The following is a 26,856-nucleotide window of genomic DNA, read 5'->3' as shown; positions in this document are numbered from 1 at the left end:
GCAAGGCCAGTTTGCAATCAATTATCTTTAGAGTACTAGCATTGGGGGTGTAAACATCCTCGGCTGCTATTTTAGAACCTAAGTCTTCCAAAACTCACTCCATCCGGGTTAGTAAACTTAAAATTTTTTTGCAACTTATGAATATCGTTCATAAGTTGTAAAAAAAATAAAAAATTATTTTAGTATGTGGTTGTGTGAATAGAAAAAGTGAGTGAGCGAAAAAGAGAGAATAATACTTTTTATTATTTTATTAGGTTGTATGTAAAAATAAAACTGAAATATAGGGTGAGTTGTAAAATGAGTTGGTAAAATAGATAAAGTAATGTTTGAGAATGCAAAATAATTTTTTTTTTCCATCCCGTTTGCTAATGTTCTTAATAGCTCCATTATTTATTTATTTTAATTTTTGATTTGCTCTTGATTTCTGCAAACATGGTGTTGGATTGGAATGGAATATAAGGAAGCATTTGCTTTATTAATGTCATGGCAAAGCAAGGTTGATAGAGAATATATTATGTGTTGAAATTGTTGTAGGGGAGCTTGTCCTAAATCTTTAGGGGAGAGAGAGAGAGAGAGAGAGATGTCAAAGTGAAAACGCGTGAACATGTGGGCAGGGAAGTGATGAAAGGGCACCAATTTTTGTTGCATATGTAAAATGGTTTTGAGCCCCGACTCGAGTAGGAGAAAAATTTGAATTATTTTTTGACACGTCTATGCATTGTGGCGTATTATTCGAGAAGTAGGACATTAATTTTTATAATGATTTTCTAGAGGTAAGGGCCAGTTTGTAAACAATTTGTATATTACTTTTTTTTTTTTTTTTTTGATGAATTAGGACTTCATTGCTTGATATTATGGTCTAGTAAAGGAATTGAATTTAAACCTATTGTGATAATGATAAAATGAATTTGAGCATCTAGAAGACTTGAACTAGAAGACTCAAAATAATAAAAAAATATTTACAATAACAATAATATGGTGATTGAAAGTGGATATGTTCATGAATGGAAGCAAGGTTTTCTTCTAAAACTAGTGTGAACAAAAGATATTTACGTCATAAATACTAAAAAAAGAAGAAGAGAAGTACGTCATAATGCATATATTTGTTTTTTTTTTTTTTAAAGAAGAACAATCTGCTTAAGCAAGCAGACCAATAAGATTGAAGGAGAAACAAAACACGTTGTGTTCTATCCAGCTCGGCTGAACTCAACCCACGGTCTGTCTCTATGTATAAATGTAGTTTACTACTACAACAGCTTAGTACACTACGTTAAACAAATCAGTTTAACAGAATCCCCAATTTCGCTCTTCTTAAAGTAAAACCAAAACCCTTCTCTCTGGCGCTCTCTCACTCTCTCTCTCTCTCTCTCTCTCTCTCTTCTTCGCTTCAAGTTCAGGTACTGTTTCTACTCTCTGTCTCTCTCTGAATCTTTCTATTATTTGTCTTTTGTTTTTCGGTTTTTGATCTCAGTTTCATATTCTAGGGTTTTTAGGTTTATTGTGTTTATGCGATCAAAATTTGGGTATTCCTGATTGATTTATAATCTGGGTTTGCTTTCATTTGATTAAAAACTGGGAAATTTCTTTGTTTTTTGTTGGGCAATTTGGGTTTTGTATCTATGACTTATTATTATCTGATTTTTGTTTTCCTCCTTCCTGTTTTGATTTTTTTAGTCAAAAATATATTTACTAGTTTCAATTTTCGCTTAATTTCCGATTGTTACTAAGGGGTTTTGTGTTCTTTTTAGCCTAACTTTATAATCTACTCGATAAATTTAATGTGCTTTTGATTTTAATCCTATCTGGGGGTTTCTCTACTTGAATGAAGATTTGATTGGTTGGTTTATAATCTGGGCGATTTGGGTTTTATATCTATGAATCATTATCTGATTTTTATTTTACTCCTCCCTGATTTGATTGTTTAAGTCAAAGTTGTATTACTTAATTTAATCAGAGCTTAATTTTCGATTGTTATTCAGGAGTTAGGCTACTTTGTACTCTACTCTATAATTTTATGTCCTTTTGATGTTAAAAACATCCTATTATGGGGTTTCTCTACTTGAAAAAAGAAACAAATTAAATCAAGATTTGATTGGTTGGTTGTTGATTTATCTTCTTATCATTTAGTCTTTGGTATCTGTTTTGGGTTTTTATTTTTTATTTCTGAATTTGTGGGGGCGTTTCTTGTCATTGTGTGCCTAATCAATTAATAATGTTGATAACAGGTAATTATTCCACACCAAATGTCTATTTCTATTCTCAACAAGAAACACTTTTCAATCATTCGGTGTGATTCTAGCTTCATAAACCGGAGGAGGCTCTGGCGTTCATTGAAGGTCCTGTTCGGCACTTGATTTTTTTTACTCAAGTGTCATTCTCATTGCATCACATTGTAGGGTAGTGTTCATTTCTTGTTCCTGTGAAAACATTGCGTTATTGGGGAAAGGGTTTTGGGTTTTGTTGATTAAGAGCAGATTACACGTTATTATTCTTCACTGCTCGTGAGGAAATTGTTTACTAGATTTTCAAAGTTATGGAACTGAGGGAGTACGTTTTGGATTGCTTGTCGGGGAAAAAGTCGTTTCCCATTCCTGGGGTTGGGTTTCATCCCACAGACGTTGAGCTTGTTTTGTACTATCTATTGTGGAAAGCTACCAAGAAAAAATTCCCCGTTGAACTCATTGCAGAGGTTGATGTATACAAGTTTGCTCCTTGGAAACTTGCAGGTATATGGGAAAAATATTTATTTACACTCTTTTGACTTTTATTTTTATTTCATTAAATTACTCTATTTTGTTTTATTGATTAGCACATTATGCTTTCTTACTAAAGTTTGTTTGTTCTTCTACCAGATGAGTCTATTGTGAAAGGGGATCTGGAATGGTACTTCTTTTGTCCAATTGAGAAGAAATATTTAAGTGGGGATAGAAGGAATCGTACCACTGATGTTGGGCACTGGAAAGTCACTGGAGATCCTAGAGATGTTAAACACAACAATGCATTGGTGGGCTCAATAAAAACTTTGATTTTTTACAAGAAAAAAGGAAAAGCACGAGGGGAACGGACCAATTGGGTTATGCATGAGTATGGACTTGATGATAATTATCGGGCTGAGAGAGGAGTTGCTCAGGTAATGTTTGGTTATTTATCTTTCTTTAGTATGATAGTTGTGTCTGTTGGTGTAGTCTTTGTATAAGCTGATTGTGAATATTGTTTCTTTCCTAGTCCACACACAGGTTCAGAGATTATATTGCACGTGCATCTGAATTGACATATGTGTTACTTGCCTATTCACCAGACTTCCCTATTTTATTTGTTCACAGTCCAAAGTTTGTTCCCTGGATTTAAATGTCGATCTCGATGGTTAGGCGCAACACTTGTTGCAATCCAAAGCTGTTTATACTTTATATCCCACCTCAACAGCCAATTGTTTAAATGCACTTACTGGACTTTCTGTTATTCCCTGTAAAATTGTTTTTGAGAGACTCAAATTGTCATTTTTTTTTTTTTGATAAGTAAGAAAGATGTATATTCAAAAAACTGCTAAATGCAAAGTAGCACAAAGCATATCAAAAAGTGCAAAAAAAAGAGAGAAAAGCAAAAACATAGAAGAAGCACTAAATTCAATGTCGATCTGACACCGTGACAGTGAACATCGAGGACTCAGTTTTGTCTGAAAAAACTTCTGTTGTTGTCATTGAATGGGCCAGGGGTGTCAGATTGGCCTTAGAAGATGGCTTTGCCCATTTCATAAGAACTTGGGCTCGAGAAGCAAGTTGCGGTTGACTGAGTAGAGCCCAAACATGGTCGGGCCAATGTGGGATTCAAAAGCTTAGGCCCACAGTGGGCTTCTTTTTACTTGTTTCCCGTGGAACCCACTTAAAACACTTAGGTCCACCTTTGTTATGATCCCATGAAACCCTCCTCTTTCCTTTCTCACCCACCTCGACAGTCAAACCTTTTCCTGTCCAGCATGCATTCCTTAAAACACTCCCAATACCATAATTAGATTCTTTTGAATTTGAATTAAACCTTAACGGAAATCTCAATTTATTTCCTACCGGTATTTTCTCTCCCAAATTAATATCCACATTAATGCTCCGTGGTTTCACAGCTCCTCCGCTAGCAGCTAACGGGCAAGGAGTGGCCACTAGTCTACTACTCAACACCGTCTTTGCATGTTCTGGAGCCAGCACCACCATCTTCTCCTCTCCTAACTGTGTCTTCCCCTTATCTGCGATACATAGCTGTGTCGGATGCTTTCTATCTTCTACTTTTAAGTGATAGCCTTGCACAGTTTCAGCAAAAGTTCTAGAGTTTGAATCTGAATTATACCTATGCAACTGAGCAACAAGTTTCGTGGGAAGGATACATCATATTTCTTAATTCAAGCCTGAAAATTCTCCAACCATTTTTTGCTATGCCTTCAGGGATAATGACCAACCTTCTAGACCCGCCAACTTTGAGTTTAGTCAATAATAAGAACTGACCAAAAGAGTTGGTGCTCCGTTGGAGAGTAAAAGCAATATCACTGTCCCTGAATGTAAAAAACTGCTTGGAACTAACCCCCAACGACAATGTGCTCAATGTTCTTCATCAACCATTGTGCTGCACTCTTACCCATGAAAACTGACCTCATAAAATATTTGCCCCGCTCAAAAATTTGTAGCGAAAAATAACGTCCCCCTTCCTCTATAACTAATTGAAAAAACCTGGATTCAATGAAAAAACTGTGAAAGCCCCCCATATCTGATTGGAGTAGATGAAAAGAACAAAATATCTGGCTAATCTGAGGTAGCCAGGCATGTGTAAGCTTCCTGTGTACTGTGCAGTTTGGCATGTTTTAGAGATTAGAGTTCATATTTTTTGTTAAGAGGGTTTACTTGTCTGTTGAATCAACTGCTTGAATTTTTTTCATTTGAGTTAAATTTTTTTTTTTTTTTGTTTGAGTTATAGAAGAAATCTCAAAATTCACTATTTTATAGGTAACTCTACTTTGCTGTTTGCAGCACCTGAAGTCTTTTTTTTTTTTTTTCCTGTTGGTTGATGAGCTTGTCAGTTATACTTTTAAATGGATGACATATTATCCTTATTTATGTGAAATGGTCCAAATATGGATAATAGAATGTTTTTTTCTCTCTTTGATTACACATTCAATAGTCTTCCCCCTACCTCATCTAATCTAGCTCATGCATTGCAAATGCTTGAGAAACATATTACTGCAACTTGACAACCATAATCTCTACTTAAAAAAGATTATTGTTGATTGAATTTTATGTTCTGTCAAACATGGCATAATTTTTTTTTTTGGTGGTTAGTCCATTTTCCCACTTCCTAATTCAAGAGCTTTTCAAAATTACCACTAGGAAGTTGTTGTGTACTCTCTCAAAATTTGGAACTTTGTGATGATAATTTTGGAAAATTTTCTTGTTAAAGAAACATGGTAATAATTTCTTCTTACCCTTTCCCTTCTAAAGAAAAAGACAGAGAAATAAATTGTGTGTCATTAAAAGGTTGAGTTTACCAAGAGGGAAAAATATAATGGGATAGGGAGTAAAATGCATTTGAATTTTTGGTCAACTGCTACATCTATTTCTACTCCTACATGTATATAAGTGATTGATGGTGTTCTGGTGATTGAATTCAAATTGATTCTCTTGATGTTTGTCTTTCAGAGTGAACATGTGCTTTGTAAGATTTTCCAAAAGGAAGGTGAAGGCCCAAGAAATAATGCCCAATACGGAGCACCATTTAAGGAGGAAGACTGGATTGATGATGAAGAAGTTAACCGTTCTGCTGGTTTGTCTATCCCTGCCTCTGTGCTGCCTAATAACCATAGCAATTCACTTGCTGCTGGCACCTCGCAATTGAACAGCATGGCATCTGAATCATGTTTTTCTGAAATTGTGCCATCCCAGCATGTGGTGCTTCCATCAGTTCAAAGCAATAATGTTGATTCAGAGGAGTTACCTCAGGTTTTGGGTAATGATGTTTTGTTTTCAACATCATTGGTTTCAAATGAAGATAAGAAAAATAAGGTGTGTAACTTCTCTGCCCTTTTTTCTTACTAGTGTTCCAGATCTAGTTGCAATGGGAATTTTAAGTACGTTATATTTTCTAATGTACTTGTTTCATTATGAACTTAGCCAAAGCTTTGGACATTGCTATTGTTTTCAATGTTGTATTTACATTTAAGTATAGGTCAATTTCCATCATTACCAAATTTCATTAGTGAACTCAAGATACCTGGATCCAAAATGTTAAACATTTTTTTTTTATAATTTCCTAGTTTTGGCTATCCAAATTTCATTCTATATCTTTCCTTTCTTTGCCCTTGTTGGAAAGTAATGTTAGAAAATATTGAGGAAAACGAAAGATACAAATAAAGAATCTGCCCAGTTGGTTGGCTCCTCCTGGTATTTTCCAAACAACCCAAGGTTCAAATCTTCCCTCCTCCATTGTAACAATCAAATTAAAAAAAAAAATAGTAAAACTGTTATTAAAACTGAACCAGCTACTTTCTCCCTACAGTGTCAAGAAGGCCCCACATCAAAAGTAGACCACAATTCTTGAATATTTTAGTATTTAATCTTGTCTTTCCTTGAAATATTTACTGTTTGTATTGGGGGAATGATATTGTAGCATTTAACATTTTTTTTTCCTGATTTTTAGACTATTTTGCTTGCAAATTTTCTTTGAAGTTCTAATCTCTACTGATGTGGATTTGTTTATGATATTTGCAGAAGCCCATTCATGATAGAACTGCTGAAGTTGCACTCCCTGTTGATCCTAATTACAAAGACTTGGGATATCCGGCTGGACCAAGTGAGGATGTGCACACTGGTTCTCGGTACAATGGTCTTAATATAAGGGATCTTGATAAGCCACTGAATATCCATCCTGAAGCAGGTGAACCCCAGCATGTTCCATTCAATGGCCTCAATGCTGGACACAACGATTATATTGATTCAGAGCAGTTTACCACATCAAAAGTAAACCACAATTCTTGAATCTTTTAGTATTTAATCTTTCATTGAACTCTTTACTTTTTGTATCAGGGATTCAGGGTGATGATATTGTCGCATTTAACATTTTTTTTCCTAATTGTTATACTACTCTTTTGCTTGCATATGTTCTTTGAAGTTCTAATCTCTCTACTGATGTGGATTTGTTTACGATTTTGCAGAATACCATTCATGATGGAACTGTTGATGCTGAACTTCCTGTTGGTCCTATTTTCGAACACTTGGAAGATCTGGACAACAAAGCTGGACCAAGTGAGGTTGGAGATGCTTTCCACTCTGGTTCTCTGTACGATGGTCTTAACATGAGGGATCTCGATAAGCCACTGAATCCAGAAGCAGGTGAATCTCAGCACTTTCCGGCCAATTCTTTTGGTGCTCCTGAGGTCTTATATGTGCCACATCAGTCTTATCCGTGGCCAGATTTACCTTGTGAAATTGAGGTGAGCTTTTGAAATAATCAACCTTTACTGACATTCTTCTTTTACAAGTTTCATCATATCTTTTCCGTTTCCCATATTTTGCTTGCACCTCACTTGTATTTGTGAAAGATAAGGGATTGGTGCTTATGAATAAAAAAATTATGGTTGTCAATGTATTGAATCTTCATTTCAAGAAAAAGAACAACTGTTTTAAGAGTTCCTTACCTCCATCCTTTTATATTAGTAATGATCTATTTGTGCTTATTGGTCGATTAAACTTATATAATAGTTTTCCCCCTTATATATTTTGTTTTATTTCCAATCTGTTTGAATTTAGTCCTACTATCCTCGGTGGGACTAAAACTGCCATCAGTGTTAGTGTTCCCTTTTTATCTTACTTGAAAGCCCTTGCTTCGTGTTGGTGCTGGAATTTTGTTTGGTAATTTGATGTGCTATTTGCCATATAAAATTTGAATTTAAATTTCAAACATTTAAAATAAATAAAGAAATTGCGAGAGAATGTACATTTTAGCCACCAAAATTTTAAAATATCATTTTTGAATGAAAAGTAGTTTGGACTAAATGGCGTATAAAATTTTATAAAATAAGATAACATTTTTCTGATTGCTTTGCTAGCAAATTTCCTTTGAAGATTTAATCTCTTCTGATGTAGAATCATATGATTTTGCAGAATGTCAGTCACAATGGAACTGCTGAAGCATCATTTCCTTCAGATGACCCTGATATTTTTGAAGGCTTGGAAAATCTGGACATTACTACATCTGGACATGGAGATGCCCCTCCTAGTTTTCTGGAATTTGACATAGATGATCTCTGGAAGAAATTGTGCTGCCCCTCTGAAACTGGTGAGTCTCAACACATTCGAACCAATGACCCAGAGCAATTTCCAGTCAATTCCTGTCATGCTGCTCAGCAGTTACCTGTGTCAGATCTCTCTCAAAAGGACTCTTCAAACAAAAAAGAGAGAAAAAGAAAAAGGAAAGAACATAATGATGAAAGAAAATGAAAAACTTTTCTTCTTTCCCATCGTTTATATGTAATAAATTGATGACCTACTTTCATCGTGTTTGAGTTGTGATTTAAATAACCTGAAGTGTTCTGTTTGTAATAATTTCCAGTTTACACAGCTAAGCTCCTATTGCATTAGCATGTGAATGATTTTACTTTTACTTGATAGCATTTCCAAACCCAACGTACCTTGTTTATTGCAAGCACCTGGTTTATCCTCTTAGACGACGGAGCAAGGCTAAACCCGTAACTTGACCCGATAAGAAACCAAACCCGTTAAGATCTTAGTCTCTTACAATTATCAATGATTTTTGCCATCTTACTGGGTAGTTATCTCCCAATATTAAATTAGATTGTTATTAGCCATTAGCCAAAAATTCATCTTTTCATAATGGCGACATGCAGCTTGACAGTTTGAATGCTGATCAACACTACTAAAGAAATTTTCAACTTCAGGAAAATATTTTAAGGATTCAAAAAATAACAAATTCAAATTAGGATGATTGAAGGGCAAAATTGCATCCTGTACACGTACTATTATATTTTTACATAGAAATTTGCATAGTTCACGAAATAACTAGAAAGGTGCTGATGCTATATCCCTCGGCCCAGCTGGTAATCTTAGTTGGTCTTCTGTAGACTCGAGCTAGATCTTCTGTGTCTATCATTGTACTTTCATTATGTCTTGCAGTACTGACAACTGGCTCTAATCCCTGCCGAATATTTGCAATTATTACACAATGAATCATACAAGCAATCAACTAAAAAATATAATAACATAATTGTAGTAATAATAACTAAAAAACAAGGGGGAGATTATAAAAAATACAGTAAATCATAACTTAAACACAAGTTTTTTGTGTGTGTGTGTGGGGCTAAGATAACTTACAAAATTAATTTAACAAATGCTTTTAGCTTCTCACATCCATCTACACAAATGGATTATTATTGTTGTTATATGATCAATCGATTAGCTTCATCGACATCATTATCATCAAACTTCCATTGCATTTATTTCATCGATCTCTTCAAAATAATGCATCTAAGTGCTACTAACTTAAATCACAAATTCTTATTTTATGGATTCCTTTTTGCTAGATAATTTACACAAGTAATTTATGTGTTGATTCATACAAATGGTTTTAGTTTCTCACGTCCATCTACTCAAATGGATTATTATTGTTGTTGTTATCAATATATCAGCTTCATCGTCATCATCAAACTTCCATTGCACTTTATTTCATCTCTTCAAAACAATGCATCTAAGTGAAAATACTCAAATCTCAAATTCTTATTTTATGGATTATAAAACCAAAGAACAGATTTTATAGCTGAAGAAACACATACAGAATAATGACATTTTATAAAATTTAATTTACCTACCATGCATCAGACTACCTAACAGTTTTCCATCTCAAACTCATCAAAGTGATTTATATGCAAGAAGCTATTTCTCTCTCTCTCAAACAAAAATCAATATCATTAAAACCAACAAAGAATTATTAATTCAAATAAAAAAAATTGAAAATTTGTACTGATCAAAAGTTTTTTCGACTCGTTACCTTCATGAAGATAGTCATTGCTTCTTCTATGGTCCTTGTATTTAACACATACAAGGCTGCCTCCTATAAACAAATTGAGGCACCAAATTAACATCCCAATAGTATATAACAAACTCATAAACATTTCACACACACAATTGCAAGCACAAAATTAATGCAAAACATAATTAAGCAAATATATAAATTGACTAACCCTTGCATATTGGATTTGATCAAAATCCAAAGTCCTAGGCTCACTTTCGATTGATGATTTCCTATCAATCCGTACCATGGATGCTCCTTCCATTTTATATAGTGAGAGAGAGAGAGACCAAAATATATTTGGAAAGAAAGAATTATTAAGGTGCAAAGCTTAGCAAAGGTGAAAGGAGGAAGTAAAACGAAAAATAGGTTTATATACAGGAGTAGGGTTCATCTTTTCATAATGGCGACATGCAGCTTGACAGTTTGAATGCTGATCAATACTACTAAAGAAATTTTCAACTTCAGGAAAATATTTTAAGGATTCAAAAAATAACAAATTCAAAATAGGATGATTGAAGGGCAAAATTGCATCCTGTACACGTACTATTATATTTTTACATAGAATTTTGCATAGTTCACGAAATAACTAGAAAGGTGCTGATGCTATATCCCTCCGCCCAGCTGGTAATCTTAGTTGGTCTTCTGTAGACTCGAGCTCTTCATCTTCTGTGTCTATCATTGTATTTTCATTATGTCTTGCAGTACTGACAACTGGCTCTAATCCCTGCCGAATATTTGCAATTATTACACAATGAATCATACAAGAGCAATCAACTCCCAAAAATATAATGATATAATTGTAGTAATAATAACTAAAAACAAATTAAAAATTAAAAAAAAATCCTATCAAAAAAAAAAAACAAGGGGGGGATTATAAAAATTACAGTAAATCATAACTTAACACAAGTTTTTTTTTTTGGTGTGTGTGTGTGTGTGTGGGGTTAAGATAACTTACAAAAGTAATTTATGTGTTAATTCATACAAATGCTTTTAGCTTCTCACATCCATCTACACAAATGGATTATTATTGTTGTTGTTATATAATCAATCGATTAGCTTCATCAACATCATCAATTCATAGTCATCATCAAACTTCCATTGCATTTATTTCATCGATCTCTTCAAAATAATGCATCTAAGTGCTACTAACTTAAATCACAAATTCTTATTTTATGGATTCCTTTTTGCTAAGATAATTTACACAAGTAATTTATGTGTTGATTCATACAAATGCTTTTAACTTCTCACGTCCATCTACTCAAATGGATTATTATTGTTTTTGTTATCAATATATCAGCTTCATCATCATCATCATACTTCCATTGCAATTATTTCATCTCTTCAAAACAATGCATCTAAGTGAAAACACTCAATCACAAATTCTTATTTTATGGATTATAAAACCAAAGAACAGATTTTATAGCTGAAGAAACACATACAGAATAATGACATTTTATAAAATTTAATTAAGCCCTTTTTTTCCCGTACCTACCATGCATTAGATTACCTAACAGTTTTCCATCTCAAACTCAACAAAGTGTATGCCAAAATGATTTTGCGTTATACTTGCTTCAAGATCAATCATGCAAAAAATAATCCCATGCATACTTGGTGATTTATATGCAAGAAGCTATTTCTATCTCTCTCTCTCTCTCTCTCTCTCTCTCTCTCAAACAAAATCAATATCATTAAAACCAACAAAGAATTATTAATTCAAATAAAAGAAATTGTAAATTTGTACTGATCAAAATTTTTTTCAACTCATTACCTTCATGAAGATAGTCATTGCTTCTTCTATGGTCTTTGTATTTAACACATACAAGGCTGCCTCCTATAAACAAATTGACGCACCAAATTAATATCCCAACAGTATATAACAAACCCATAAACATTTCACTCACACAATTGCAAGCACAAAATTAATGCAAAACTTAATTAAGCAAATATATAAATTGACTTACCCTTGCATATTGGATTTGATCAAAACCCAAAGTCCTAGGCTCACTTTCGATTGATGATTTCCTATCAATCCGTACCATGGATACTCCTTCCATTTTATATAGTGAGAGAGAGAGAGAGAGAGAGACCAAAATATATTTGGAAAGAAAGAATTATTAAGGTGCAAAGCAAAGGTGAAAGGAGGAAGTAAAACGAAAAATATAGGTTTATATATATAGTTGAGGGGTTGAGCTAAGTGCCACCACAAAACGTAACGTGGCAATCTAGATTCTAGAACCAAAGGGAACTACATCTTCATACGTGGCATTCTGGTGATGTTGATAGGACACGTGGCGCGTGATGATTACCTCGTCTCAAATGGAGAAACTCGTAAGTCAAAACATGTGATGTCGGTTTACCATTCGCATTCCCATAATAGCAAATTTCGAGCAGTGTTTTTTTGGGTTCACAAATTGCGTGTTTGTGCGAGGCACTTAGGCCAATCACAGTGTGACACCACTGCAATAGGATCCCCATGAGCTGTAGTGTTGAGATACACGTGTTTTTGGACTTTTTGGTCCGGATCTACTGATTACGTCATTGGGGGGATTTGTTCTGGGTCCTTGGAGAATCATGCACGTGACTCTCAACATTTCTAACTTTTTCTCTCCTTTTTGATCTCACATGATTCCTAACTTGGACATATATGGGAATATGGGAGAAAAGCATGTATTGTCATCAACCGTGAAATTCTTGATGCTTCTTCCATATGTGATCCTTAACGTACGTGTGAATATGTCTTTTTTGCTCTTTTCTTTTCTTTTTTTTAAAAAAAAGATAGAATCATGAGAGCAAATCACTTTCCACTTAAGAAAATAAACCCTACTTGTGCATGGCCCCGTCACCCTGGTGCAAATGTATCCGGAAGTGCTTCATATGGTAAATGACTTCCCACCTAATGAGATCAATCCTACTAATGCATGGTCCTGCCACCTCGATGCTAATGTATCGACACTACTTCATAAGAGAAAATTGCTTTTTATCTAATGAGATAAACCCTACTCCTGTATGACCCTGCCGCCCTAATGCTAATATATCTTTTGCGCTACTCAAACTTTAGCACTAAAAGCAAGGTGGACAAGGTGCTTAACTACTAGGCCCTCACAATGTTATAAATCCGTCACTTATATGAGTGTATCATTGATTGAAAGGTGGTGATGTTTGAAAATCATTAGGCCGTACGCTCCAAGCTTCAACGGCGGATTGATGACCTGAAAGAGAAAGAAAAACTATCGAAGGTGACCAGGGTAAACCGATCAAGGATCCTCTGATGATTAAATTAGTTTCTCTCTAGAACTCAAGTAGAGTAAATGAATGAATAGTAAAACATACTTTAGTTTGGTGAGGTTGGGTCCTTTTTTATAGAGAGTTTGAAATGGGTCAACTTGTTAGGTGCCACTAACATTGTGGGAGATGTGTGCACTTAGTGGGGAGAGTGGAGCAAATTTTGGGGAACTCACCGCACGTTTCAGAATAGTGGATTGTGGTGCATTTGGTCTTAGTCCGCAGAAAATGCTTAAAATTCACTAAGTGTTTATTGGTCGTCTATGTCCTCTTGAAGTGTAGACGACTTGTCTTCCTTAGACGACCTTGCTCCTTGGTGTTAGCTACTTTTTCCTCTTCTCCTTCTGATGACTATCTTGGACGTGAGTTTCGTGGACGACACTTATGGATGACATATACTTTTTAAATTACCCATCAAAAGGGATATGTATTGATTATAAAAAGTAAAAAAAAAAAAAAAAAAAAAAAAAAAAAGGATATGTATAAGCCAATCATAACTTCAAGTTCACTAGCAGGCACCTCTTGCTTCAACATCTAGATCAGTTTGAAATCCTTTTCACTTAAAACGTATTTGAAAAAAAGAAAAATAAAAAACGTAATAGGTAGAAGACATCTCATCAAGATCAATTTAATGGTAACTAGCAAATTTTTTGTATCATATTTTAGGGTAAATAGCAAATTACATCTCTAAAGTTTGGGAGTGTTTGGATTTTACACCCTGAACTTTCAGAATTTGGATTTTATCCCCTAAAGTTTGGGGGTATTTGAATTTTACATCTTAACATTTTAGAATTTGGATTTTACCCCATAAATTGTAAGGGTGTTTGAATTTTACTTCCTAACATTTGAGGGTATTTAGATTTTATACCCTGAAATTTCATAATTTGAGAGTGTTAAATTTGACACCCACAAACTTTATGGAGTAAAATCCAAATTTTAAAACGTTAGCGTATAAAATCTAAATATCTCAAATTTCAGGAGATAAAATCCAAAATTTGAAATTTTAAGGTATAAAATCCAAATACCCCCAAATTTTAGGGATGTAACTCAACTACTAATTAATTAAATTTCATTTTTTTTTTCAAGTTAAAGGTTATTAGTTGAATAGGATGAAATTGATATGAGTTTGGAAATTGAGAGACAATAGTGGCACAATTAATAGTTGAGAGCCTAAATTAAACGTTACTCCACAATTGGAAAATCAAATTAGTAATTTAACTTATTATTTATTTATATATTTATCAAATCTATTAAAATGAATTTAAATCATAAAATCAAATTAGTATATATATATATATATATTTATATATTTTGAAATGTACGTTTGATAGTAATTAGAATAAGTTGATTGTTAGATAAATATTATGGAGTGAATACGAAATTGACTCCTAATGTGTCCACTTGAACATGATATTGAAGTGGTAAGAATTCTTGAATCCCACATAAGAAATGATAGAGAATATGAGTTTTGGGTTGGACATTGGGTTGGGCTTTAGGCATGTGTGGACTGGGCCCTTTTGTCAAATTAATAATAATAGTTTATTATTTTATTTTTTGAGTCAATAAGAATGTATATAACAGTAATTTCTGAAACAATGTGTTTTTTCAGTAACGTATATATTCATAATCCCTCATTCATGAAAAACAACTTTTAAGAAACTCTTCTAAAGAGAATATTTTGTGCATTCATTTGAATCAAAGAGGGAGAAAGAGACCTAGATTAGTTTGTAGAGTATGGACTTAGTGTACTTTTTCTCCATACTGTAGATCATTTTATCTTGGGAGGTAGATGTCTGTGAGTTTCAAAGCACTACAGATTGTGTGAGGAGCGAAATCTACTTTAAAAAGATTGTGTTAAATACAAGACTTGATTTTTATCATTCAACCTTCATGCATTTGGTCTGTGAGTTTTTAATTATTTGCAGATTTCTTATTATATATACAGTATATTTTTATTGCTTTTGCTTATTGCATCTATTTGTGTTATTGCTTATATTTAGATCTGTATGTTGTTCTTTTTTTTTTTAATCACAAAAGTAAATTATTGAGACATATCCAACAATGATTAATGTTGTTTTTCGTTTTATTGATCAAAAGATTAATGTTATTTTGTATGATTGGAATTTGGAAGTTGGAACGAATAATTTTCTCCATTATAGGTCAAAAAGTATGTCTGAATTTGTAGGAAGAAAAGCTAAAATTTTCATTATTAATATTTCTCCAAAAAAAAAAAAAAAAATCATTATTGATAATAATTGTAATTTGTTATAGTAATTTGATATATATTACTATATTAGTAAAACCCTCTGTTTATATAGAATAACCTTAGTATATTGCTCAAGTTAAATTGTTTTATCTTCTCAAAAAAAAAAAAAAAAAGTTTTAAAAATAAATTATTGTGTAAAAAAAAAAAAACACCGCCGAAGCCATTGAACTAGAGTAGCGACTTTACATATCTCTCAATAATTTTCTTCACTTTCTCTCTAATTTTTCTATCCCAGCAAACACTGAAACAGGAAGACTTCCATTTCTCAGTCTCTCTCCTACCTTTGTACGGTTTACCAGTCCCAACAAATTCCAGATCCTTTCGCTTCAAGTTCACCATATAAGCACAAAATGGATGTGTTTCTGTATGTCTGCTTGTATGTACTTTTGTATGCCTGTATTTATGTTCTGGGTTTTTGGCATTGTGGATGTTGTAATTTTTTATTTCTTCATGTGCATAACAATTGTTTGACGAAATGTTTCAATGAGTGTAGGTTTATGAGGGATAGTTCTGGCAGATTTGAAGACTAGGAGGGTTGGTTTTTTCTTTGAATTGAAATATGTATGGGAGAAAGGCATGCCAGCTGGTGAAAGAACTTGCAACTGGTGAAAAGGGGCAGCTCACTCCTTACAATGTAAGTCCTGGAGCTTGGTTTTTTATTTATTTATTATTTTTATGCTTAGCTAGCATAGCAAAAGATTTTGGTTATTTCGTGTCCTAATGAATACAAAGCTTTTGGAAATGGGAGGATGGAGTATATTTTTGGGAAATTTTTATAAATTTATCTGGTGGGTATGTTTCTGTTCATCAAAATTTGGTGATTTGTGGCTGTGAATTTTAATTATTGTTGAAAATTCATGGTTTAATCAAGTGATGTGCACATAATTTCTACCTTCTTGTCAATAATTTAAAAATACCACTATCACCATGTGCATATCACATGATAAATTCATCAGGTTTTAGCAGAAAAGATTAATAGAAGGTTTGATTTGTCACAAACCTAAAGTTTAGGGGATTAATTATTCAAATTGAAAGTCCAAGGACTTAATTGACACTCACGTCAAAATCCAAAGTAGTACTAGTGAACCCCACTGCACCCTGTTTTTCTTTTTTAAAATTATTCAAAATTTGATGGTACATGGTTTGTTTGTTAGCATAGCTTTATTAATGGGTAGGTGCTTGGTGCTATTGGTTCCAAAACAATATTACTTCATTTTGTGCGATTTTTTCCTTTCTGGTCTATAACTTAACCTTTTATTGGATATATTTAATTTAGATAAATTCCATATCTGTAGATTTCTTTTGGCCATAATCTTTGGTGTTTTATAATTTCTCTTAAATTAGAACATAGCATTTTGCAAAACATACAGGATCTTGTTAATGGTTGTCGCCTGAATGATAAGTGCACACTTTGTTGAATGTTATCTTTCTTAATAATGTTTGAAAATTCATTGGGGACTTAGAACTTTTTTTTTTTTTTTTTTGAGAAGGGGGACTTAGAACTTGATCTTCTACTTTTACATTGTTCTTTGAACAGAAGAAAATAAATGTTTTCCTTGAAATTGGACCTTTCTCACTTTCTTGTCTCCAATTTTTTAAGCCTTGGGGTCATACTTGCTTCATAAGCCCACTTGTTTTCTTTTACAGGACATGGTGCATCCATGTCGTGTGGCAACACTTTTGACGCCCAAGTGTGGCAAAACTCAGATTATCTATTTTGATCATTTTTCCCTAGAGTCTTTTGATAAAATATTTTGAAACTTTTATCTTGATACATGGTGCATCCCCTATCTCATTTTCTACTTTCCCTCAGGATTTAACATTACCATCGACAACTGTCTCTCTCCCCCTTCAATTCCGTTGTCATGCTACCTCTAACTTGACTCTCTCTTTTACTATGATCTCGTAGAGCGACCTGTTTGATCAAGTAATTGCAGAATGTAGTCAGCATCACCTCGAGCTTCAGTCCTTGATAAGGTGATGCTATTTTCCTGGTTTGCTCACTTTTTATTTATCTATTTATTTTTGGGTTTCTTTATTCTTATATTTTTACCTTTGCAATACTGTTCCAGTAAATGATATATATTATATGTCATCTTTTGCTTGGATATCCTTGTTCCTGCATGTGGTTTGCCGGCTTTGAGGTTACTTTTCTGGTAATATAGCGATAAAAGCCTTAGTTATAGTGACAGATTCCTCCTAAATAGTGTGCAGCTACTGCTTTAATTTCTTGGATAATGAATCAGAGGCTAATTTTTCTCCATTATTTGCTCCCACTAAGTGCTGATGTGGATCCAAAATTCCTACAACTCCAGATTTTAGGGTTGAACTTAATTAAAAAATGCTAAACATAGGTCTAATAATTTTAAGAAGCACCCTCCCTTGCTGATCTCTAATGTTTTCTTCTAACTTTTCAACTAGCAAATATAAACGTGTTTCCAAGGCGCACTCAAATGTGCATATAGTTGCATGGACATGTACAAGCATACATATTAGCATATCTGTGCATATTTGATGCATACATAGATAACTGTTGGATAATTCTTTAAAATAGTCAAATTAGATGATACATAAAAGGGAGTAGCACTCTAGGATCCAAAATTGATAGGAACCCCAAATTATGTCATATGCCTTGTAATCTCCTTATAGTTGTTATAACCCCTTTAGTTAGTTACTTAGTTGAAATTAGGATGGGTTAGTTAGGATTTGAGCACATGTAGCTCATTTAACACATGGTTAATTCATAGAGCACATGTTTAATTAACTAGCCAATTATCTTAAGTCATGTAGGCCAATGAGATTAGAGCTAGTTTCCTATAAATACATAATTGTAATTCAACATTAGATATCAATGAAGACTAAACCAATTTCTTAGTGCATCTCTCTCTCTCTCTCTTAATCTCTCTCTTTCTCTATGGAGGTCTAGGTCCCCTTGAAGTGGCCTACAACAACTACTATTCCCATTCACCATTCTTACTTTTCCACAATTCATATTCATATTCTAGCAAGTTCTTATCAAAAACATCCTCTCCAATGAGCTTAACCCCAAAATTTCTCCTTCTATAAGAGAGAATTAGCTCCTTTTTTTGTGTGTGTGGCTAAGTTGCAACCATGGGACAATTTTGCATAGCAGCTGAGTTATTTTTATTATTATCGTTTTTGGGGGTGGGGGTGGGTGGGGATTGTTTTCTTAGCTAGTTGGCAATTTGAAAATTCTGGTAACTCATTCGGCTGGAATTTATTTTTGGGAATTCCTTTTCATTCATTGACTATTATTGCATACGGCTACTACTCTATTACCATTTTCATATGCAATGATATATCAACATCAGTTTGGTTTGGTTTGGCCCATAAGCCTCATACGACTTTATATTACCACAGAAAAATGCAGGAAGAAGGATTGGATGTGCAAACAACTAGAAATGCAGATCACTATGGAGCTCTCATCCACCACCTTTCTTTAGTTCGCAATAAGCGCTGTCTAATGGCATGTGTGTAACTATTTCTTTCTTGCCATTTATTTTTTATGTGCCAACCTTTTCTAGCTTCCTCTTTTGTTGGAGGTTCATCATCTTCACCAGTTATCATGGGTATGGATATGGTATTGATAACCATGCAGGTACAACAGAGCAGAAACTATATGAAGTTTGATATGGAAAGTAGGGCCTGTGCTTCCTCAAGAAATTCAAGAGAAGCTCAGTCACACAGAGGAAGACTATTTTAAGAAACATGCTGGAACTTTGCAATCCTATATGTCGAGACTTGACCTTGATTTGACTGTGGTAACCTCTCTCTTTCTCTCTCTCTCACGCACACACACAAAAATAGGCAAATTAAAATTTATATTATGGGATTATCAATGCTACAGAGTTGGAAGTATCCATATTCTGAATTTTTTTTTTTTTTTAAGAATTATTTATATAGATTGATTCTGCACCTCAAAAGTAATACCTATATCTTTTCTTTGACAGGATACGGTGCCACCCAAAGATCCCTACATACAGGTGAGAGTCCTTGATGATATTGGTGTGGTACTAAGTGACGATAAGACAACCAATTTTGCTCGACACTCAATGCACTTTCTTAAATGAACTGGCGCTGAGCAATTTATTTCAAGGGTGGGTTGACTGCGGTAACTTTAAACTTGAATTCTCATAGCAGAATGGTTTTTGTGAGTTCTTCTAACCTTCCATCTTATTCCTTTGATAACAGGGTTTGATGGAGGAGCTCACCAGCTGACTTAACACCTTATTTTCTCAATGTTTATCTCTTTCTATGTAAATGTAGAGAAGAGATCAGTTATGTCTTAGCATTTCTTACCTGTGAAGGGTGCCCCTTTGTCATTTTCTTTTTGAAAATGGGCCAAACTTAGGTACAGGTTCTGCCCACAAAAGACCATCAAGAGCTGTGAAGAGCTTTTAGAGTCTCCAGGCAATGCTTCTAGACTGAAACCAAATGGTTATCTTTTTCAATGTAAATGGTTAGTTTGTTATCAATTTCTCTCATTTACATATGAGACAGGACAGGACCAGTTGCATATATGACAAATCTTAGCAATCTGAGAAAAAACCAAATTTGAAAGATAAATAATAAAGGAAACAATTAGGAAAATTAGCACAGCATTAGCAGTCTGAAATCTAAATAATACAGAAATGGATGACCTAAAACATGCTTTAGTTTGAAATAAGCTCTCTTATGGGAAAAGCAATTGCTTGGCAATGGATGACCTAAAATGCCTGCCAATGTTACATTTGGTAGTTCTAGAATTGCAGGGGATGCACATGAAAGAGATAATGCTATGGAAGTACTCAAATTCTCAAATATACCAAAAAATGGCAATGATTACGAGTTAAGGCACATAAGAAGTCCATTTTTTTATTATGACTTCTAGTATTATAAATAATAGATAATACTAATCTTTCCTTTTCTTTAATTTGATGGTGGTGTGTTGTTATTTGCAAGGGTAAATGGGACTTTTGCGCACACGATAATCTTATGACAAGTAAATAAAATTCATTAGAAAACAAAAAAAGGCCGGCAAGTCTAGTATGTGAGAATTATACAAGCCAAAAAGAAAAGGCAAAAGGTGAAGAATTCAACCTCTGAAATTCAGGTGATTAATGGAATCTAAAAACGATGTCAAGCATAATCCCACTCATGTACGGTGCATAAAAAATAAAAATTCTCAACCTCAACACTAACAGTTCATTGTCTTCAAATTTGAGTTCTTTTCAGATAGTCAACATCTGCACAAAGGAACAACCTTCCAAGTGTCAACCCTGTCGTATATTTAATGTTCCATTTGGTTGTGAGGAATTTAGGGATGGCATTGGGGAAAAGCAGGGTTGGGTCAGGCAGAAGAAACTCATGTGAGGTAATAGTGGGGTAGGGCGAGTTTAAGTTGATAGAAGATGTTTTACTAATCCTAACAAGATTGCTCCGACATGGATAAGATAAAGATGAGATATAAAGGGAAAGTGTGACCGCAAGAACTTAAATGTTTTAAAGATAATCTATAATAAGTATATAAAATAAAATATTATAATTAGGTTATATATAACAAATTTTTTACATTATTATGTATAAATAAGTTAAATAAATAAATTATATATATATATATATAGAGAGAGAGAGAGAGAGAGAGAGAGAGAGAGAGAGATTTGGGGCAGGTTAAGACAGGTGGGACTAGCAAAACATCCACTTGGGGTTGGGGGGTGAGGCATGGTGGGTCATGTCATGTAGAGTGAGTCATTTTATCATCCTAAGTGAGAATGGAAATGTGGAATGAGATAAAATGTTTTACTTTTCGATGATATGTGTTTGGTTAGAAGGATGACAAATAAATATATATATATATATATATATATTTTTTTTTTTTATTTGGTTGAGAAGAAGAATGAGAAGATAAAAAATATAATTTATGTAAATTTACTAAAAATTGGTGGAAATAACCAAATAAGACAAACATGATAGTTGGTGGGCAGGGAAAGTAAAATAAAAAAGTGATGTGGGAAGGGCAATTGAATCATTTTAACTTGACTATCTATTTTCACCCTTATTTTCTCTCTCCCTAATTTGAGGATAAAACAATTTGATAGGCACAAGTGACACCTAGGTCCCACCATTTTCTTTCTTGTTTTTCATAGTTAATCAAACAATGAAAAATATCAAATTTTCACAAAAAATTTCACCAAAAGTATTCTATTCTTATTGTTTTCACCCTAACCGGACGAAAGCCTAAAAGTGCCCATTCCAAAAAGCCAACAAGCGGATGGCAAATCTTGTCATAACCTAAGGAAACGACATTCATAATTCAAAATAATATTATTCATTATACATTATAATAATACATTATTATTTTGAATATATATTTTTTTAAATACGAAATATTTTAACACACACAATATTTAATAATAATATTATTAATATAAAATAATAATAATTATTATTATTCTTAATAATATATATATATATATTTATTAGAATATAAATATAGAAATAATATAATAAATAAACAGATGTACCATTTTTTTTTTTTGGTAAATAGGAAATTTCATTAACAAACTAAACAACCTCTAGAGCAGAGGAAACAAAACGATCGTACATGGTGCCCACAACATCTAGATCAATAAGCAGCTCCACCTTTGTGGGAGGATGGATAAAAACAATAAAATCTTGCTCCAACATAGCACCCCTCCTAGTTAAGTTATCTGCACACTTATTGGCTTCTCTAAAACAATGCAAAACTTTGACATAAGGAATTTCCTTCAGCCCTTCTTTGCAATCAGCCACAAGAGCACCTAGGCTGTTAAGATCGCAAGAATCTTTCCTCACTAAATCAATGACCACCTTGGCATCCAACTCTATCTCCATTGCAGGAAGCTTGAGAGCGATGCAAAGCCTGATGCCATCTCATAAAGCCCACAATTCCGCAGCTACATTAGTCGTGATACCAATGGCTCGGGCATACCCTTTCGGTATTCACCCTTGTCATTATGAATGAGACCTCTACCGCCAACCAAACCTAGATTGCCCCTAGATGAACCATTCGAATTTAACTTGAACCAATTACTCGGAGGATGCAGCCACCTTACTTGGATTTTATTTCGACTAGTGTTTTTGCTTCCATTGCTGACCAAATAAGCTACCTCAGCTGTTCTAGCCAAGGTTTCATCTAAAAGATTACGTTGCAGACCTGTTCTACCAAAAACAATACTAAAACTGTGCAGCCAAAATCCACACAGCCATAGGAAAAATCGTTCCCCACCTCATTTCAGATATGGTGTTAATACAAGAGCTTCTGCAATTGATTTTCAACCATTCCACTAATGGCATACCAAAGAAGAGATTCGGAGGCATAGGAGGCAGAAGGGAATTCCAAAAACATCTAGCTTTTGGGTAGTCATGAAGAGCATGGACAATGGTCTCAGGTTTGGCATTGCAAATTGGGCAGACCGGTGGGATTCCCAGCCCCCTCTCATAAAGAATTGCTCTCACAGCTATGCTAGAGTGACAGCATTGCCAAAGGAAATGCTTTACTTTAGGGAGGGATAAAATCTTCCACACCTAAGCACCTGGAAAAGGAGTTCTGCTCAGATTCTCCTCCTTATCTAAAGCCAGTTGGTATGCTTTCAAATTAAATTCACCATTTGAAGATAAGTGCCATGTTAGTCTATCATCTCCTCTGCATGAGAAGGAGAGGGGAGTTGCCTTTATCTCTAACAGAATTGGCGTTGGGAAAGAGAAAGACACTTGATCCAAATTCCAGCCAAAATACCCAACAACACCCTTAAGTCTGATATTCTCCTCATCCCTATTCAGCGGACTCGAGATAAGGCTTCGGAGCGTACCTTTATCCATCCATTTGTCGAACCAAAGAGATAAGCTACTATCCTTTCCAAGACTCCATTTAAAACCCTTATTGAATATTGCTTGCCCTTTTTTTAAAGCTGCCCAAGTTGGGGAGCAAGAAGACTTCCAAGCTTGATTTCTAGAGCCTTGTCTCGGCCTGAGATATTTTTTGGACAGGATTCTAACCCAAAGAGATGATTTTTCAGAATTGAATCTCCAGTTAAGCTTGGCTAAAAGAGCAGTGTTTTTCAGCTTAGCCACTTGGATTCCTAGCCCCCCTTCTTCTTTAGATTTTGTAATCTTCTCCCAACTAATTAAGTGAAGTTTTTTATTGTTTTCCGAAGAACCCCATAAGAAGTTCCGGCTAAGCCTATCAATTCCTTAAAGGATTTTGGAAGGGAGAGCTACACATTGCATATTATAATTTGGAATTGTCGAAGTCACCGATTGTGTCAGAACTACTCTGCCAGCGGTGGACAAAAGGTTTGCTTTCCAACCAGCCAATTTGCTTTTGATACGGTAAAAAATGTGCCCAAAATCCTGAGGGGTACCTGAATGCTTGATGGGAAAGCCCAAGTACTTCCCAAGAGTAGGAGTAGAGCGGAACCCCAGAATCTTACCCAACTCGGTTCTCTTTTCGGGGTCAACATTTGGAGAAAAATAGACCCGGGACTTTTTAGTGCTGATTTTCTGCTCGGACAGCTCACAGAAGAAGTCAAGAACATCTCTAATAGCCGTGCAATTCTTCCTATCTGCTTTGGTAAAAAGCATGAGGTCATCCGCAAAGAAGACATGAGAGAATTCTGGATTGCCCTGGGAAGCTTTGATAGAATTCCAAAGCTTGGCCTTGCATTTTTCCTCTAAAAGGGCCTCAAGGACTTCCATGCATAAAATAAAGAGATAAGGGGATAGAGGGTCTCCTTGCCGGATACCACGAGAATGGTAGAACGGCTCCAAAGCACTGCCATTTACCAGGATAGATATAGAGGACGAAGACACGCAGCTCATGATCAGAGAGACAAGCTGATTCGGGAATTTATAGAGGTTTGGAGTATCCCTAATAAAACTCCACTCCAAGCGATCATAAGCTTTCTCTAAATCCAACTTAATTGCCATCACTCCCACTCGACCTTTTTTCCTTACCATGGAGTGAATCAACTCTTGGACGATAATCGCATTATCCATCCCTTGCCTTCCGGGGACAAAGGCCGACTGTAAAGGAGAGATTAAATCAGGAAGCAGGGGCCTAAACTGAGCCACAATAATTTTTGTCACCATCTTGTATACGGTGTTACAAAGACTAATGGGGCGGTAGTTATTCAAAGTCTCAGGATTTCTGCTTTTGGGGATAAGGGTGATCAGGGTCTTATTAAGGTATTCGGGAGCAGCCTTTGTCGTGAAAATATGATGGATCTCTTTTTTCACCGAATCTCCAACTAGGAGCCAAAAACGTTGAAAGAAACCAACGTGAAGGCCATCCGAACCAGGCTCTTTGAAGGGTTTGAGTGCCCATAGGCTGGCCTTAATTTCAGCATTAGAAATCGGCCTGTCAATGGCTGTGGCATCCGCCTCATTTAGTCAAGTGGACCAACAAGGAGGATTCCATTTAGTCAATGATGAGGAGGTAAGCCCAGAAGTGAAAAGCGCATCGAAACCCTCTCTAATAAATTCTGAAATTTCTCTATCCCCATTGATCCAATTCCCCATCCTGTCCTTCATGCACAAAATGCAATTTCTTCTCCTACGAACCAAGGCTGCTGTGTGGTAAAAGGAAGTATTCCTATCACCCTCAATAAGCCAAAGGATCCTGGATTTCATTGCCCAAAATTCTTCTTCAAGCTTGGCCACTTCTGCAAAATCACTTCTTAACATCTTCTCTAAATTGATAAGGTGATCATTCGGACAAACTGCCAAACTTTCTTGAATGCCCTTTAGCCTCGCAAGAATTCTTTTCTTTTTCTGAAACAAGTTGCCAAAGTGAGTACGATTCCAACTATTAGCTTTCTTAGAGAAAGACCTCATCGCTTGCTGTAAGGTAGACGGGTTGCACCAGGCTTCACGAACCACACCAGGAAAGGAGGGGTGAGAGAATCACATAGGTTGGAATCTAAAAGGTCTAGGAGCACGAGAGTCTTGAGGCTTGTTAAACAGCAACTTAATAGGGCAATGGTCCGAGTGTGTTTTCTCCAGATGAAGAACGGCTGCTTCAGGGTGAAGGTTGTTCCATATAGGATTAACAAAAACTTTGTCTATCCGCTCTTGGACAAGCTGAGTCAGAGGTCCATGATTAGACCAAGTGAATTGAGGCCTCGCAAAACTCATATCAATCATGTTGCACACATTCAAACAATCCTGAAAACGAAGAGCTCTACTAATACTCACAGCATTTCCTCCAAATATATCCCCATTCATGAGCACCTCATTAAAATCACCTGCTATGACCCAAGACAGAGAATGGAGACCAGCCACCGTTTCTAAATTCTCCCAGAGAAATCTTCGCTTAGCCAATCTAGGACTGGCGTATACGACAGAGAGGAGCCAAGGGGCATTAGCTGTGGACGACACAATAGCGTGAGTCTCTTGCTCCGTAGATGACAACTCAGATAATTCCACTTGGTCAAAATCTCAAAGAAGCCAAAGGCCGCCGGACTGCCCAAGAGAATTAGCTACAATTGCTCCATCCAGAGGGAGCCTGTCTATAATTCTTTGAGCTCTGTCACCACTCAGTTTAGTTTCAGTAATAATCAAAATAGCAGGGCAATGCCTACGAATCATATCACTAACAATAGTACAGGAGTTGGGGTTTCTAGCACCCCTACAGTTCCATATTAGCATATTCATAATTAAATTAAAAATATAAAAGATCAACAGGGAAAAATTACATAAGGTGAGTAGAAGCATCACCTCCATTGTCCACCTGCATATCCTTTCCCGAGTGGGTCAGATCAACCCCCTGATTAGTGCAAGGATTCCTTTGAGTCATATCATCCCAAGAATTAGGTGACTCAACTTCTCCATCTAGATCCGCTATCTTGGAACGGAGCTTGGGTTCAATACGCTTCAAATTAGCTTTAAAGATGTTCTTGATCTCAACTTCCATGGACGAATTATGATTATTAACTCTCCATGTGTTAGTTTTCTGCCATTTCCACAAACGGTTGTCTAATGGTCTCCTGAGGTGTGGAATTGGGCTTAGTGATGTCAAGTGCCTTTAAGCCAGAGCCAGGATCCATGCTTATGTTCGTGGCACCCACTGCTGCAACCTTCTTCGTATCAAGACTTGCTTGATTAGGAATGTGATCAAGGCTGGCGACTTCGAGCTTAGAAGAGCCTCCAGCTTTGAACTCCCTAAATTCCAAACTCGATCCGGAGAAGCTAAAGCTCCCCCTATTGGTTTT

At 35.2% G+C, this 26,856-nt stretch overlaps 3 protein-coding genes and 1 pseudogene across 7 annotated transcripts; 2 read left to right on the top strand and 2 right to left on the bottom strand.

Moving 5' to 3' along the window:
• Positions 1-1,181: 1,181 nt before the first annotated feature.
• LOC115950869 (NAC domain-containing protein 82-like) lies at positions 1,182-8,641 on the top strand. The gene is made up of 7 exons (XM_031068140.1): positions 1,182-1,397; positions 2,226-2,726; positions 2,853-3,130; positions 5,676-6,038; positions 6,744-6,992; positions 7,187-7,465; positions 8,136-8,641. The coding sequence occupies exons 2-7, from the start codon at positions 2,534-2,536 to the stop codon at positions 8,469-8,471; spliced, it is 1,698 nt and encodes a 565-aa protein (XP_030924000.1). The 5' UTR covers positions 1,182-1,397; positions 2,226-2,533; the 3' UTR covers positions 8,472-8,641.
• A 313-nt stretch (positions 8,642-8,954) lies between these two features.
• LOC115950870 lies at positions 8,955-12,185 on the bottom strand. Of its 4 annotated transcripts, none has more exons than XM_031068144.1 (4): positions 12,021-12,185; positions 11,828-11,890; positions 10,667-10,783; positions 8,955-9,071 (listed from the first exon to the last, which is right to left on the bottom strand). In XM_031068144.1, the coding sequence occupies exons 1-4, from the start codon at positions 12,111-12,113 to the stop codon at positions 9,051-9,053; spliced, it is 294 nt and encodes a 97-aa protein (XP_030924004.1). In that variant the 5' UTR covers positions 12,114-12,185; the 3' UTR covers positions 8,955-9,050. The 4 variants fall into 4 exon arrangements, with proteins under 4 accessions (XP_030924004.1, XP_030924001.1, XP_030924002.1 ...); XM_031068141.1 differs by lacking the exons at positions 10,667-10,783; positions 11,828-11,890 and adding exons at positions 10,036-10,098; positions 10,229-10,303 and having other exon boundaries at positions 8,955-9,186; positions 12,096-12,185; XM_031068142.1 differs by lacking the exon at positions 10,667-10,783 and having other exon boundaries at positions 8,955-9,186.
• A 3,566-nt stretch (positions 12,186-15,751) lies between these two features.
• LOC115994071 lies at positions 15,752-20,218 on the top strand (annotated as a pseudogene). The gene is made up of 7 exons (XR_004093113.1): positions 15,752-15,983; positions 16,101-16,241; positions 17,517-17,584; positions 18,989-19,102; positions 19,227-19,389; positions 19,579-19,725; positions 19,820-20,218. The product of XR_004093113.1 is annotated as a DNA replication complex GINS protein PSF1-like (transcript).
• Positions 20,219-22,171: 1,953 nt separating this feature from the next.
• LOC115950077 lies at positions 22,172-25,480 on the bottom strand. The gene is made up of 4 exons (XM_031067326.1): positions 25,051-25,480; positions 24,010-24,894; positions 22,697-22,802; positions 22,172-22,508 (listed from the first exon to the last, which is right to left on the bottom strand). The coding sequence occupies exons 1-4, from the start codon at positions 25,478-25,480 to the stop codon at positions 22,172-22,174; spliced, it is 1,758 nt and encodes a 585-aa protein (XP_030923186.1).
• Between the last annotated feature and the right edge of the window lie 1,376 nt (positions 25,481-26,856).

Source organism: Quercus lobata, chromosome 6 (assembly GCF_001633185.2).
Source record: "Quercus lobata isolate SW786 chromosome 6, ValleyOak3.0 Primary Assembly, whole genome shotgun sequence".
In the NCBI taxonomy this organism is placed as follows: domain Eukaryota; kingdom Viridiplantae; phylum Streptophyta; class Magnoliopsida; order Fagales; family Fagaceae; genus Quercus; species Quercus lobata.
The sequence above is the reverse complement of the archived record's forward strand: the minus strand, read 5'-3'. Positions and strand labels throughout refer to the sequence as shown.